The sequence below is a fragment of the Toxorhynchites rutilus genome, chromosome 1 (assembly GCF_029784135.1).
Source record: "Toxorhynchites rutilus septentrionalis strain SRP chromosome 1, ASM2978413v1, whole genome shotgun sequence".
Taxonomy (NCBI): domain Eukaryota; kingdom Metazoa; phylum Arthropoda; class Insecta; order Diptera; family Culicidae; genus Toxorhynchites; species Toxorhynchites rutilus.
Genome location: NC_073744.1, coordinates 129,261,155 through 129,277,705, shown reverse-complemented (window position 1 = coordinate 129,277,705; position 16,551 = coordinate 129,261,155). Strand labels below are relative to the sequence as shown.

Genomic DNA, 16,551 nt, shown 5'->3' with positions numbered 1-16,551 from the left:
TTGAATTACTCCTGAAAATTGGTACACACTATCCGGACAATCCATTACATGCATAAGTAACGGTATTAGCAAAACTATTGAAAAAGGCGAGCCATATTTATAAGCCCTATTCGCATTACTATCCGTACAATACTGTTTCTCTATCAATCGGAAACAGTTGTGAGAGAATAATTTATGTTATTATTCTCAGTATGAACTAAATGCTAGGGAAAACTTTTTTCGGAAAACATAATTATGAATGGCGCAAATAAAAAATTTCTTTTCCATTCATTTTCGCTATATATATTTCAATAGTATTCCACTCTTTTACTTACACAAGTTAAATGTTTATATCAAATATTTACAGTTATTATCCTAAATAAATACTATACACATAGAAATAACAGCAAAAACTGATTACAGTACTAATATCATACCGCTCTAACGAAAAAAAAACATTAGACATTACCAACTGCCTGCAGTCTTGTTTTTTGTTTCTCTGCAGCCCGAATCAACACCGATTCAGATCCGCAGCGAAAAGAATGATAAACCAAACAAGAGTACCAATGAACAAGTTAAAAATGAGAGCGCAAAATCTCCGATCTTTTTTTTTTTCTTAAATCTCCGATCTTCTAATGCACAAATTCGTTTTGTGCGACAGGCAGAGGATAGTTTTGCGGTTCCACAATCACGCTGGTGTATTGCGGCCCATTGTGGCTGTGGTGATGATGGTGATGCTGCGTGGTGTGCTGATGATGGCTACTACCGTTACCATGGTGATGTTGTTGCTGCGGATGATGATGATGATGATGATGGCTCGTCTTGAACTCGTCCAAGAAGCCATTATCGTGATGACCATTGTTGTTGTTGTTGTTGTTGTTGTTGTTCTGATTACTACTACTAGCAGCTGTGCTACTTCCACCGTGTTGATTGTGAAGATTATGATTGTTTACATTGTGGTTTCCATTCAAATGATGACCGTTAGAGGTAACGCCACTGCTGCCGTTGCTGTTGTTATTGAAACAGTTCAGCCCAAAGTGTTGATTTATTTCATCGTACGAAGGTTGCTGATGCGGTGGTATCAGGGTGGTGCTCGGAATATAGGTAGCATTCAGGTGTGCCTCCCCATCTGAGCTGCTACAGCTGTTGGAGCTGGCCGAGAACGGTCGAAGCACGTTCGGGCCATCCGTCTGGGGATCGTACGGTTGATAGAACGGATCGTAGTACGTATCGAGAAACTCGCTGGGCGTTCCTTGGGACATCGATTGGTTGGAATCTATCATAAAATTTCCCTGACTGCTGTACTGCTGGTCGAAATCCTGACCACCTGCACCATGATTCGGGTGCTGATGCTGCTGCTGGAGAACACTACTTTGGACCATCTGGTGAAGGCTACTGTCATCGTCGAACTGATGCAGCTGAAGGTAGTTGGTCATTTCTTTCACCAGCAACGGGTTGTGTGGCGGGAGGATTGGCGCTGGCTGGTGCTGTGAAGGTGCAGACAACTGCTGTCCAGGTGGTGGTGGCTGAGGCTGCATTTGCATGGCGGTATGTTGCGGGGGTGAGATAGGAGTCGTTGGCGCAACTGCTACATGCGCGGGCGTTGATGCCGGAGTTTTGATCTCGAGCTTTGGTATCATTGGACCTTGGACTTCGTTCAGAAGTAGATCGCGTGCTTCTTGATCGCTGCAAAGAAATAGAAAAAATGTTTTTGAGTTATAATTCTGTGCTACAATAAACGTTTGGCGATAAGAATGTAATAGCTTGTTGCAATGAGAACAATACACCAGCTGACTATATGTCGAAATGTGTGTACTTATTGACAATGCACTTGATGCATATATTCGCCTAGGCATACATACTACAGTCATAGGTGATTCTATTAGGTATACCGGTAAGTTTCTTCGGTTTTACAACAGATGGCGTAACTTTATTATTATCCAGTGAATCAAATTTCCAGACATTCGTTGGAAGGCTACTGTCATTGTGCGTCTTTTTCAGTATATGTCAAAAAGTTGAAGCGTAAACAACATAGTTTTTTGCCACTTCGAATTTGTCGAATTTCGTACCAACGTGTGTTTTGCGGGGACTTCAATGTGAAGAAAAAACTGCGGAAAGTCATCGCATTTTGATGGAAGTTTATGGTGACCATCCTCCAACTGAGCGTACGTGTCAGACGTGGTTGGCACGGTTTAAAAGTCGTAATTTTGACTTGGAAGACGAAGAACGTTCCGGACCGCCAAAAAAGTTTGTAGATGAAGAATTGGAGGCTTTACTCGATCAGGATCCGTAACAAACGCAACAATAACTTGCAGATACACTTCGAGTAGCTCAGCGAACCATATCCGATCGTTTAAAAGCAATGGGAATGACTCGAAAGATAGGACATTGGGTGCCGTATGAACTGAAGCCACGAGACGTCGAACGCTGTTTTTTCACGTGCGAACAACTGCTCCAACGGCATAAAAGAAAGGGTTTTTTTTTTGCATTGAATCCGTCGGGCAACGTATGGATTCCCCGGCCATGCATCAACATCGACGGCCGCGCGGAATATTCACTGCCAGAAGGTTATGCTGTCTATTTGGTGGGACCAGCTAGGTGTGGTGTACTATGAGCTGCTAAAACCAAATGAAACCATCACGAGGGATCTCTACCAACGACAATGGATGCGTTTGAGCCGTGCACTGCAGGAAAAACGGCCACAATACGAGCAAAGACACGATAAATTTACTTTGCAGCACGACAATGCTCAGTCGCATGTCGTGAAACCGGCCAAAACATACTTGGAAACGCTGAAATGGGAGGTCCTATCCCACCCGCCGTATTCTCCAGACTTTGTTCCGTCCGATTACTATCTTTGTCGATCGATGCAACATGGCCTGGTTGACCAGCACTTCTCCAATTTTGATGAAGTCTAAAATTGGATCGATTCGTGGTTAGCCGACAAACCGGCCGTTTATTTCCGCAAAGGGATCCGTGAATTGCCAGAAAGATGGGAAAAAGCTGTGACTAGCGATGGGCAATATCTTGAATATAGTAGAACCCCGATTATCCGCGGAATAGTCGGGCAAACTCACCGCGGATCACGAAAATCGCGGATAACACAATAATGACTAAAAATGAGGTGCAAACACAAAAAAAGATATTTCAGCATGAAAGCTATGTTTTACAATACAGGAAGCATTAAACCATCCATCTGTAAGGTCGTGAACACCAGTTGCCCAATAATGGAAAGTAATGATCAAAACAAAATAACAAAAACCTACCACTCATTAACAAATTCAGGAAAGGTTCATAGAATTACTATAGAACTCGCTTTCGCGGATAAACCGCACCGCGGATCATCCGCTCGCGGATAATCGGGGCTCTACTGTATTAAATTCGAAACCATTTTTGCAGAATAAGGCATTATTTTTGGAAAAAAAACCAAGAAACTTACGATACTCCTATGCCACCACCATCATTAACAAGGCTTAAAACCAAGAATGCTCACATGTGATTCCGCACTGTAAACTTTCTGATCTTTTTTTTTTGAATATTTGTTCACAAATCGGAGGATAAGACTCGATGAAAATATACTTCGCGTCGGCTTCCATCGATTCTCCATCTCCCTTTTGCGAACAAAACTTCAATGAAAGATCAGATAGTTTGCAATGCGGCTTTACATCTTTTATTCAGAACTTTCCCACCGGAGTAATTTCGCGTGGAGAAAAACCTCTGCTCAACGTCTGAAAAATATTTTTTTCGCAAATGCAGTTTATAATAATTCCCCACTGTCTTGCGTCTGCGCGTCAGTGCAATTAGGTGTAATAGTAGTAATAAGTAATCAGAAAAGTGATTATCGTAGAGGATTTTTTATGTGTTTCTGATCCGTGAATTTGTTGTAACATTCTCGTAGATTCAGCTCTCAAATGTCGCTAACGTTTATATAATTCTGAGTGCACAAAACCGCTACAATCAAAAAGAAGTCAACATAGCTTTTTCAAATTAGGTTCAATTTAGTGGCCCCAATGCGAAGCTTTTTTGTTGGCTTTCTTTGCATGTCAAACTCGTAAACCCAAGTCCCAAGTTCCCAAGTTCTCACCCCCGATATTCTTTCTTTGAAATTTATGTAAAGTCGAGGTCCGAGTGACACACCAGGCAAAAGACTGGAAGTCACTATAATACAACTAAAACATTTGTCAAAAATGGAGCGCATCGAGAGATGCAGTGTATCTGGGGAACCAGATCGGTGTTAATTATGTCGTTGTATTATTGCTGTTATCGAACAAATCCATCACTGGGGAACGGTATCGCATTCATTTGAAGCGTTTGAACAGCGCAAAAATGGCCACAATACGAGCAGATGCACAAATAAGTGATTCTACAATTCTATCCCACCCGCCATATTCCTCCGATATTGTGAAGACTTTTATCGTAACAGTATTCGAGCTCTGGCAAAAATTTGGAAAAAAGTTGTAGCTAGCGACCGTGTTAAGAGGGCTGATTAGAATTTTTTAAAATTGCGTTCAGCCATAACGAACCAATTGTAATGCATTTTTAGGTCAATTTATTTTCATTTATTAGGATATTATATTGTCAAAAACAGCAAAAGTTAGTCAATATACATTCTATTTATGAAATTAGCCAAGAGTCGTTACAAAACACAAATCTGTTGTATAATGATATTGCATGTACTTGGTTCGCTCTGGCTGCAAAGAGAGTGAAGTTTTGTGTATCTAGCAGCCACATAATTTTGTTTTCCACTTTCTTGAAGACTCTAAATCCGAAATCGTCGAAGATGTGCGCTCACAACGTGAAAAGGAGTATTATGTTATTAAGAAAGACTTGGTTATGGAGGTCCGAAATTCAAGAAGCAATGGTACACTAGGTGACAATTTTTAACTTGGTTCTCTTTGGCTGAACATTTTTTGAAATTATCTTCAATCATAACATTTAAGAATCAGAAACAAATGTTACTTTTGAATCTATTAAAGTCGTTTCAGATTCTCACCAGGAGAACGTGGATTCGTCGGTGTGTCTCAAAAACATATGAACGCTGAGACTGAATTTCGGAAGAAAAACCTACGTAAGGGTAATAGAGATGCAGGCAAACTATATATCAACACACGAGAGGCAGTAGTTGTGGCCAAGAAGATTCAAGCCAATTACGTCTGTGGTTGCCCAAACAACTGTTATGACAAAATGTCTTTTGAGCAACATCTGTCAAATTTCAATCATTTTAGTATTATTGTTGCAGTAATTATTTAGACTAAAATACATCCAACCACACTGAACTGAAAACTATATTCTTTAATTTTCATTCTGGCAAAGTGAACTTAGTCTATATTTGCGTGTTATTTTACAGGTATTCATAATCTCAGTGCGTCGAAGATGTCGGGCCTGATTCTCGAATACACCACGAATACACTTGACGGTGGAAACGGAATGAAACGTATCCGAGATGACAGCGGTACGGTGTCGACATCTGGATACGAGATTAGTTTCCCACTAAACTTATCATTATAATATCAAATTATTTTTGTATAAGATTATTATATTACATGAAGAAAAACTAAGTTTACCACTCACATTGAATACCAGTTTGATACAAAGAAGTTAATTTTCATTAATGATTTTTTATTTGAAAAGTGCTTATTCTGCCTGAAAACTCATTATTATCTTCGACACTTCACTAACTCGTAAAACGTAGTTCAATGGCGAGCTGTTTATTTCGTTTCCACCATGAAGTGTATTCGATAATCAGGTCCATCCTGTTTGTAACACGTGAGCAATAAAATAGTAGATTTGATTCTTCTTCTTGGATGGCATTAACGTTCCCAGTGAAACTTTTGCTTTCTCAACATAGGTACTACTTGCGTCATTTTTTTTGTTAGTTAGTAGTTAGTAGTTGAGATTTCTATGCCGGATAACACACCTTGAATGTATTCTGGAGTAGCAAGCTCTAGGATACGCTAGATCACAGTGCGGAGTCGGAAGAAATTCCTTTGACGAAAATCCCCCGGCCAGAACGGGAATCGAACCCGAACCCCCGGCATGATAATGTGGGACGCTAACCACTCGGCCACGGGAGTAGATTTGATTATTCACGGTCAATTAGTGGTAGCCCAAACTTTAAATTGAAATATCTCAAAATATTTATTTGATACTTCGTTCGTTTTGGCAGAACCCCGACCAAGTGAAAAAAAAATGATAAGAAACCAGAAGACAGGTATTTCATTAGTATTACAATTTTGTTTCTGATTTCATAAAAAGGAAGTGATTGTGATTTTAGTAATTGTTTCCGATGTGAAATGTGTTATCTCAATAACAATACATAGGCCGTATGTTTCTATATACAGTGATACAAACTCGTAATCGTACTCCACCAGGCAGATAGTTGCAATGAACAAGGGATACCATACTAATGATGGAATTCTAAAATTGATCAACGCCTTATAAATCGGGTTGAAATTTCAATCAGCGTACGAATATGAGTTTGAATCAATTTTCATATAATCGCACATACATTCGCCATTCTTAGAGAAGTAGAAACCATTATTCTGAAAACAGATAGCAAACCTTTTAACTCTCACATGGCAATATGATTTTATCTAAATAGAATGTTCCGAAAGCTTGTTTTCGACTTTTCAAAGAAGGGAATAGAGATCTGCATTATGGAGTACGATTACGAGTATGTATCACTGTAACTTTGTTCGATTCTGCGTACAACTGATACAGTACACACAGCCAATAGGAACCGTTCCGAACAAAGCATCTCTGGTTGCTAGAAATCGTAATAAAAGTTTCGAGCTAAACACTCACCTCAACACGTAATTGACACTGACGATGCAGTGCGGCCGCGAGGAGCGGGTGTTGTGCACGACGGTGGCATACGATTGCACCCACGTCCATCCGCCGCCCTTTGTCAGAAACCGATAGTACTTTGTTGTCACTTGTCCCTTGTACATCACTGATGAGGCGCGAAGAATGAGAACGGGAAGATAGAAGAGAACAGAGAAGAAGAAAAAAAAACCTCAATGTAATTCGATCCGCCCCCTATTTTATCGCTCATTAGCTTGCACTCTCTGCTGCGCTTGTTTATAGCAAATACACAGTAGCCAGCTACTTACATATTTGGTGGGAATACCGCATGTGCAGGATATCGGACGCATGAATATACTGGTACAGTGTTTTCTCAATCAGATCCTGCGGTTCGTATCCAGTCAGCTGGGACACCCTGAAATGCGGCAGAAGGAAAAAAAAACACTACCTATAGTAACGCAACGCAAATAACGGAATCCCGAGCGGTAGAGGTAGCCCTCGCAACAAACAAGATTCGACACGTCCCACGGATTTGGCAGGGCAAATAAAGCCAGCAGAAGAATATCTACACTTGCTTCAGCATCGGCACTCGATTCGGTGGATTGTTTACTTCCGGAGAACCGGAGCCGAGGTGACACTTAATAGTGCCCTATCATGTTACAATTGCATCTTGTTATTTTCGAGTACGGAGTAATTTATTTACCATATCATCGAGACACAGAGAGATATAAACAAACTTACTTGGCGTCGAGGAATATGAGCTTTAAATCCATGCTGGCTCGAAACATGAACATATTCTGATGCAGCTTGATTTCGGTGATGGCAGATGGAGGCAGCGAGTGACCAACGGCTACCAGGCCCAGATTTTGTATACAACTGTGTCCGTCGCCGTATGTCGAATCGCCCGGGTAGATTCGCGCCTTCAAATAACCGGAACAGTGGATTACCTGGAATGTTGGGAAGAATAGTTCAGTACTGGGGCAATTAAAAGAAATCGTAATCGTAGACATGACTCTGCATTTCATTAACTTTTTGCTGTTGATTCAAAATTAGACGTTAATCAAGAAGTGGAATATGTGAACACTTCTTCAGCTTCTGCTGCATTTTCTACGTTTGATCTTAAAAAAAAGATTGAATAATTGATTAATTGCTCGAGTGTGTTGTATTTTATTCTTCTCCCGATGCTAATGAGACGCCCTTCGCCGAGATAAGTGCAGCGGTTGAAGATTTACCCCTTCGGCTAATGTCGCGGCATCGCGAGCTTTGTTTTGTTTTTTTCCTGTTATTCCAAAAACGAGATGAAACATAAAACCCCGGCCCGTTGCAGTTTGTATGATCCATCCGGAGTGCACTCGACGAGTTTGGGTATATGTTTTGTCTTCGGAGTCACGTATAATTGCTTGTTTTCGGAAAGCGAACTCTCGCGTCGATTCTCGCGATATGTGTTCGCCTTGTGTTCGATAAGCGCGCTGCATGAGTTTCCACGAAGAGTGGGAGTTTATGCTGGATGTTGAACTTTGCGCTTTAAATCTTAATTTAGCGGAACATTGTCTGACTTCGACTGTATTGCTCTGTCTCGCGTAGTTTTGACCTAGCAACGATAGAAACACAGACGGAGTCGAAGTCATTGCTTTCAATTTTTAGCTATTGCCACGCCAATTTGTTACATACGAGTATATCTCTATAAATAAAAATGGTAAGCCAAATGTGTTGGTAAGCGCAAAACCCGAAGCAATGGTCCGATTTGAGCCGTCCTTATTTTGTAATATTCTCTGTATCAAACGTGTATTCCATGCAACGAAGAAACATGTTATTTGTAAGTGGTTGAAGAATCTTGAACAAAAATTGTGTCTGAAAATAATTTTATATTATAATAACGAATTTTGATAGAAGTACTAGAAAACTTATAGTAAAAGTAAATTGTAAAAAGTCAAAGGGTACTCAATCAATGAAGGGTTCTGCGATTGAACTCACGAACGTTCGCTTAGTAAGAAAACGTAGATGTTTGAAAGTATTCATATCAAAAAATCAATTTTGGGCAGGATGAAATTCGCCAGGTCAGCTAGTGGTATATGAAAACTGCATTCAAGTTTACAATGATACAACCCAAGCTCTTCTTAACGTTTTAATGTTACTCCCCGTTCCCATATTGCAAGACGAATAACGAGAGACAATTTAGAGTGATCCTGCAGCATAACATTTTCCGACCCCATGTTGCGATGTCTTAGACTAAAACCAAAGTATTATAACATTCATGAAATGTGAACAAGATTTGTGTACTACAGGCAAAACTTTTTTGTGCGGGGGATAGGGACCGCACAAAAAAAGTCGCATAAAAAAAAATCGTGCAAAACTTTACCAGCTGCTTTAAAAAATCGTGTTCGGTACACATTTAAAAAAAAAAAATTTTTGTGCGGTAGTTAGGGACCGCATAAAAAAAGTTTTCCCCAAGAAAATAACTCAAATCCACGCCATTCACTGTTAAATGTTCTTTTGTTTCCCTGCTTTGCGATGGGACACTTTGCCTTTTCGGTTGCGCGATACACTTCCGCGGGCACTTTATCGCCTTCTGGAATAAATACCGCGTTCATTTACTTACCGTCTGATTCTCTCAGTTCGATTAACTTACTAAAACTGAAATCGACGATTAACACAGTTTTAAGTTCAATAATAACTCTACTGAAGGAAAAATGAGTTTGCTTTGCTAAAAATATGCTACATGTTTTCACGGGTCGAGTGGCACACTCTCTTACACTCTCTTTACTCTTGGGAGTTCGAGTGTGCGAAGACCAGCATTGAAGCGCGCTGGTCCGCACTTTGCTACACCGAGGAGTTCACTGTAGAGTACATTGAAGAGTATACTGAGGAGTGCAATCTCATTCGACATATAATACACACGCATGTTTCACCTTGGTTCTCTTTTTTCAGCGAACCACAGCGCTAAGTTAATTGAAATCCATTTCTGTTCTCATTATCATTAGCTCAGCTCATCAGAGTGTACTCTCCAGTGAATCTATCCGCTGCTCTGTAGAGAGTTTGTGCGCTCTCTTTCCACACTCTAGCGCGACCGAGTGTTGAGTGAAAAAAAAACTGATCTTCCATCATCTTGCGCTTGCACATATTTAGAACTATGGTGATTGTAGACCAAAGAGGAGCGCTCTCGTTGAGGATGACGGAGTAGTTGGGTGAATTTAAGTTTCCATTCGCTACACAGAGGATATGGTCATCACTGACCATACAGAGACCGATATTCAGAATTATTTAAACACCAGCAATATTACTTAGAGTGCATTGTTCCTTCATTGCTAGTTAAATCAATACTACCTGATCAAATGAACAGTGAGTAAACCTGGAGCCTGGAGCTGTCTTGCTACTATCTTCGCTTATACTCCGTCGGTCTATTTCCGTCACTTCAGCACCAATCACTGATACCAGGGCTCTGTTGGCTAATCAAAACTCACTGATAATATTACTCTTGTAACTTGTAACTTGCAGATTCCCGTTACATAATGAATCAAGAAGTACAAATCTACAAGTCCAATATTACAAGTTGTTTACACTAATATTATTAGTTTTACACTTAATTTCTAGCGCATGTATTGGTATCCCGTTTTATTACATTAACCCCTTGAACGACAATTTATTTTAAGTCAGCACTGCTCTGGCAGTCGATTAAATTTTCTTAGTTTTAAGAGGAGAGATTGATGTAGAAACTTACGGTTCATATTCATTCAATTCAATACTGTCATTAGCCATATTTGTCATTTAACGTCATAACGTCAGTTTGTTCAGAAAAGTTCAAGGGATTAAATGAGCCTTAAAATAACAGAAAATGTGCTACTCTTCCATATTGGTATAGTATTTGTATGATATATATGCTTTAGCAATATGAGAGCAATATGAGCGAGCGAAACAAGAGACACATTCCAAATAAGCACGCATTAAATCTTTTCGCATACTTTGCCACATACACGGCCCAGACCGAGAAAGATATAAATACACGTTTGTGCTCTTCTTTTCACTCTTAGAAAACACTTTCCAACTTCATTTTATAATGAGGTGTAATATTAGCCCGCATTTATGCAATAACACCAGTGGCTATGTGGATAGCGTGATCGTGTAAAACAGCATTGTATTCCGGACAGCTGTGGTACGATTCCCATTGACAGCATTTGGACTTTTTTGGTTCAGTCTTTGAGAAAGAGATGTCTGCTCTCATACATACAGGGTTTTCCAACTTTAAATTCAGAAAGTAAATTAAAATAAAACACACTTAGAATCCGAATTTCGATGAAACTTTTATTTCAAATTAAAGTTTGGTTTATGCCATTATGTGTGAAATACAACATCATTCAAATGTTTACCTAGGGCTTCCTCGCACACCTTGATCCGAAACAGGTAATTTTCGATGACTTTTCGGCACATATGGGGCGGTATCTCGGTCATAACTTCACGATTGTCTTTCAAATGTTCAAGAGTTTGCGGAGAGTTGGCATAGACACGGTCTTTCGCATAACCCCACAAAAAAAGTCTAGCGAGTTCAAATCGCATGATCTGGACGGCCAATTGGCATCACCAAAACGCGAAATTATGCGTCCCTCAAATTTCGTTCGCAATATGGCCATGTTCGGTCGTGTTGTGTGGCACGTGGCGCCGTCCTGCTGAAACCACATATCATCCGTATCCATATCTTCAATTTGTGGCAAAAAAAATCGGTTAACATGCGGCCATAGCGCTCACCATTCACAGTTACCGTCTCGCCGTCCTCATTTTCAAAGAAATACGGCCCGATGACTCCACCAGACCATAATGCGCACCAAACAGTGACTTTTGGCGAATGCAATGGCCTCTCAACAATCACGTGTGGATTTTCTGAGCCCCATATACGGAAATTTTGGGTGTTCACATAGCCACCGAGCTCGAAATGTGCCTCATCGCTGAAGAAAATTTGATGCGAAAATTCAGCATTTTTCTGCTGTTGTTCGTTCGCCCAATCGACGTATGCCCGACGCATTCCATGGTCACCACGCTCTAATTTTTGTACCAGTTGGACTTCATATGGATGTAGGTGCAAAGTCCAAATGCAAAATTCGCCACAATGATGTGTTTGACAAGCCCAATTGCTGAGCACGCCGTGGAATCGAAACATTCGGGTCATCCTCCACACTGGCAGCAACAGCAGCAATATTTTCGGCCGAACGCCCATTACGATGATGCACAGGTTTCACAATATCCGCTACGGATCCAGTTTGTTCGAATTTACGCACTACATTAGCGATTGTGTGCTCTGTGACGACCAAAATCCGTCCGTAATGCTCGAAAAACATTTGCCGGTTTTTCATCATTTTTATAGTATAATTTAACAAAATTAACACGTTGTGCGATGCTAAAACGATCCATATTGTAAAATGGCAGACATTCAACTAACGATATGACGCTTTGGTTGACAGCTATGTCAAACGGTTGTCAGCGCAGAGCTGTATACTTTCGGAAGCCCGAAATGGAAAACCCTGTACTTTCGAAATAGATGCTTTTATTTGTTCATTTCACCCTTTACCACACGAAAAAGCATTTCTCTGCCGAAAATGAAATGTTTTCTGCCAACGCTAGTTTGGGTGTAGTCTCGCACCTTCTTGTATGGAAAAACGACTGAGGTTCGCTTAAACTCTAATGGATGAGCGATGGGATATGGTAGGCTTATATGAATTTCAATTATTAGTGATTATAAATTAAAAATAACCTATTTTACAAGTCAAGAGACATTTTTGATTCTCTTAACTTTTCTAGGGTTATCTTCAGTGACAGAAAAAGTTCTGCCTTGAAGGTTCTGATGGATTCAACGGATTATGGCGTAAGGAGAAACAATATTTCTCCAGTCTGAACTTTGGTGGCGGATCATGTATCGTATGGGCAGGAGCTTGTGCAGCTGGAAAGCTCAAAACAAATTCCACAACCTCAAAAATGAATAGCGTAGTCTTTGCACGTTGTGTAATAGACTCTGTTCAAACTGTTTTTGCAAAATTTGTTGAAAATAATGGATGGTTTAAAAGAACAATTGAAGTCCCATTGAAGCAAAAAGGTGATAATCGGATGGCGCGAGGTCTGAGGAATGCGGCGTTTCCAAATTAAGGGTTCTTATTGCGATTTTTACGGCTTTACAGCTGCCGTTGTCATGCTGTAATGTCACTTACATCAAACCAAAGTTTAAATTTATCATTTGTTGTCGGAACCGATCTGTATTCACCATTTCACCTGGTTTTAGTAGCTCATTGTTCATCATACTCTTTTGGTCTCATCATACACAGAGTATCGCCTTTTGGTCGAAATTGAAAAAAAAAACCTTTGAACCGCCGAGACCATCTCTCACATGTTTTCACTCCTATACTGCCGTTCTACGCATAGTTGTCTCATGTTACTTTTTGACGATTTTCACTTTTCTTCATAAAACGTTTTTTTATGCATAATCTTACGGAAAAACACAAAAAACTTACAGTTTATTCCCAGCTTTTAAAAAAACAACATCAAGCTCAATTGTCCCATGTTGATATTCTATCCATAACTGTCCCACCATGTATTTTTTGTAGATCCATATCGAATAAATCGGTTTAAGTACAATAATTTCAGGTCACACCTTCAGTAGGGCTAATGCACTCATTTCGTACCCATTCTAAATTAGCAGGGCTTTAGCTTATGTTTGTTTTATTTGGTTGAGTCTATTGATTTGCACTTGAATGAAACATCACAGACAAAATTAATTCACCAATACACATTTAGTAATAATTGAAACAATCACAATCAATGCATCATTCTCAATAGCATCGTGTTGAAATTTGAAATCACAACGCGAATAAAGATCACTTCGGGGAGTATGAATGAAGCTTGCATTAAATGTAGCGAGAGGATCAATAAAACTCGATTTTTCCTTCCCCAAGCAATGAAGTGTATAATTGAATCAAAACACTTGAACGTTACTGTGCGCGCCGTCGAGGATGACAGTGTCGCGATTCTAAGCGAACCTATGAGAAGGGAGACCATCTTACCTTGTAGCCGGAAGTGGTGAGACCGGCGTTCCGCTTAGCCAGCACGCACTTCATCCGCAGGAAGAACGTACGCTCGATCTCGATTGTTTGCGACTGCTGGTGCTGGCTGAAGTGGTGATGATGATGATGGTGATGGTGGTGGTGATGATGCGGATGATGGTGCGGATGAGATTGTGCTGCTTGCTGCTGGGTATGACTCGATGGGGGTGGCACGTTCGGGGTAAGATGCGGTGGCGGTACCTGTCCGGTGGAGGGTGACAGTCCCGGTGGTACTTGAGGCGGTGGCCCAAGATGAGGCTGTACGGCGGGAGGGATGCTGTGGCTTGGGGATAGAGAGGGTGGGCAGCTTGTGTTTTGTGGGGGTGACTCAGACGGTGGTCCCTGACTGATGATAACTGCCACATCCGGTGGAGAGTTCCCCATGGGATGCTGGGTAAGTATTTGGGCCGAAATGGTAGCCGCTGGTGGGGGTGGTGGTGGCGGCGGTGTGCTTGGTGCAAACAAATTCGGCTGCAGGGAGAGTACGGAGTTCATTTCATCCTGGTCGTAGGTGTGTATATATTCGAAGATAGAATTGCCAGTTAGTTCTACCTGGCTCAGACCCAAGTGTACGGAGGCCGTCTCGGAGATGTACATAATCTTGCCGTCGGGGGCCACCACAAAGATGAACCCATCCAGCGTTTGCAGCAGATGAGAGCCTAGCTCTTTGATGGCCATATCGCGTGGATTTGTCGGCACATGCTGGGAACCCCAAGCATCTCCCAGACCTACGGAAGAATAATTAGAAAAGAAAACAATCTCAGTGTTAAGTGGTATTCATCATCATCGTTCTCTCGTTGTCTCGCTGTTGTTAGCCGGCAAGCTAGCGTCATTAAACGTACGGCCAGAGGAGACTGATCCACTCGAGAATGTGTTTTTATTTGTCAGCATAAATTTTATCACTTTGTTCGCCCATTATTTCCCCCTTTTGTTATCCCATGTCGGTGGACTGGATGTATAATGGCACACTGGAAGTAACCATAGGATATCCTATTAGCGAGCAGGAAGCTCAGCAGGAGCAGCAAGCGAGGCGTGGGATACGGTTCCAAACGCTAAAATAACAAAAAGCATACGTTCGTTCAGGGTGACTGCTGTGTAGAGGGTGGCTTTCCCCTTGAGGCATTTTCCGCCCGGTGGTTGTATTGATGTAATTGTCATTTCAAGGGGTTTTGAGTTTACCTCCCTTTTTATGAACGGGGACGCTGCTTTTATATCGAAGTAATGAGGAAACAATTTGCCAGCACCATGAACAAACTGTTTCGTAAGAGTTTGGAAGGAATAAAGCTATGTGTTCCGTGGGTTGAAAGTAAACCAGCGATTGAAAGATTGACAAAATCTGTAACTGTGTCGATGGTAATACAGAGAACAAATAAATCGCCAAGCAAAAAAAATGTGCCTCGCGAAACTGAAGATACGCATTCACTCGCAGAAGTACTGTTTGACCCTCCATGTTTGGGGACGCTAGTGGAATAAATACCCTTTTCGGGTATTCATTTTCATAAGGTCCCACTTTGAGCTCTTTGCTAGCCACTGCATTAAGTTTCTTAACGCTTTGATGCAAGAGTCCGCGTTCATCTAATGTGCGATTTTTGGATGCACGGCTTGTTGACTCGATCGTTTCCATTTTCTTGAAGAACTTACCAACGCAGCTTGAAAAACGAAGATTCGAAACGCAACATAACCTAGTAGAATGATTAGGTGTAACTCGATAACCTATATTGTATCGTTTGCAAGGATAGAAAAAGGATCCATTACGTCGATTCAAAGGTAAGAAAATCGTGAGATCACCGCGGGCTTCAACCAATATGGAAGAACGGCTACAAATTCATGGTTCGAAGCTCATGCTGCATATTCAGTGGAGCCAACTCGATGTTGTATATTTTGAACTGTAGAAACCATCTTAGAAACTCGCTACCGAGCAACTCATATAGCACTAAGACACGATACAGTGATTTAGCTGTACGCCCGGAACTCAAGTTCAAGACAGGACACATTGCATGTTTTGTTTGACTAAATTTCAAGTTACACGGACGTCCTTGGACTCGCCTTCAACACGTTGAGCCCCATGTCGGTTGCTAGGAACTGATCACATCACGTCTCACATTATCATGCCGGGCGTTCGGGTTCGATTCCCGTTCTGGCCGGGGGATTTTTCGTCAAATAAATTTCCTTCGATTTGCACTGTGGTCACGCGTATTCTAGAACTTGCCCCTCGGAATTCATTCAAGGCGTGTTATTTGGCTTAAGAAATCTCAACTAAGTATTAATAAATGACGCTAGTTAATGCACACGTTGAGACGGCAAAAGTTCCACAGGGAACCTTAACGCCATTCAAGAAGAATTGGGGCTCTTTTAGTATTAACAAGTTGATAATTTGTTAATGTTTTTCTTCGATGATCGTATTTTTTCACATATTCAATATGGAGAGCCGTTGGCCGAGGCATTTTGATTGAATGTAATATTTTTCTGTTTACTATTTTTGACAGCAGAGACAGCCGTGGCAGTGTTCCGAGTTCTGCAATACAATTTTCTTAACCAAAGTTAAAGTTGCTAAAACTTACATTATAGACCCATTGAACGTGACAATTATAATTGTATTGATATCAACACAATTTTATTTAATTGATTTTCATGACATGAAACGATATGACTCAGGAATAACATTTTATCGAATGGTTTTTATAGCTGT

At 40.9% G+C, this 16,551-nt stretch overlaps 1 protein-coding gene across 6 annotated transcripts in view; it reads right to left on the bottom strand.

Annotated features, from left to right (window-relative positions):
- Positions 1 to 283: 283 nt before the first annotated feature.
- Positions 284 to 16,551, bottom strand: part of LOC129773449 (protein single-minded) — a 93,375-nt gene continuing 77,107 nt past the window's right edge. For all 6 annotated transcript variants that reach the window (XM_055777059.1, XM_055777077.1, XM_055777061.1 and 3 more), the window contains 5 exons: positions 13,824 to 14,590; positions 7,525 to 7,730; positions 7,092 to 7,198; positions 6,784 to 6,931; positions 284 to 1,665 (listed from right to left, as the gene is read on the bottom strand). In XM_055777059.1, coding sequence (XP_055633034.1) covers positions 612 to 1,665; positions 6,784 to 6,931; positions 7,092 to 7,198; positions 7,525 to 7,730; positions 13,824 to 14,590 — 2,282 coding nt within the window. In that variant the 3' untranslated portion in view covers positions 284 to 611. The remainder of the gene's footprint in view (positions 1,666 to 6,783; positions 6,932 to 7,091; positions 7,199 to 7,524; positions 7,731 to 13,823; positions 14,591 to 16,551) is intronic.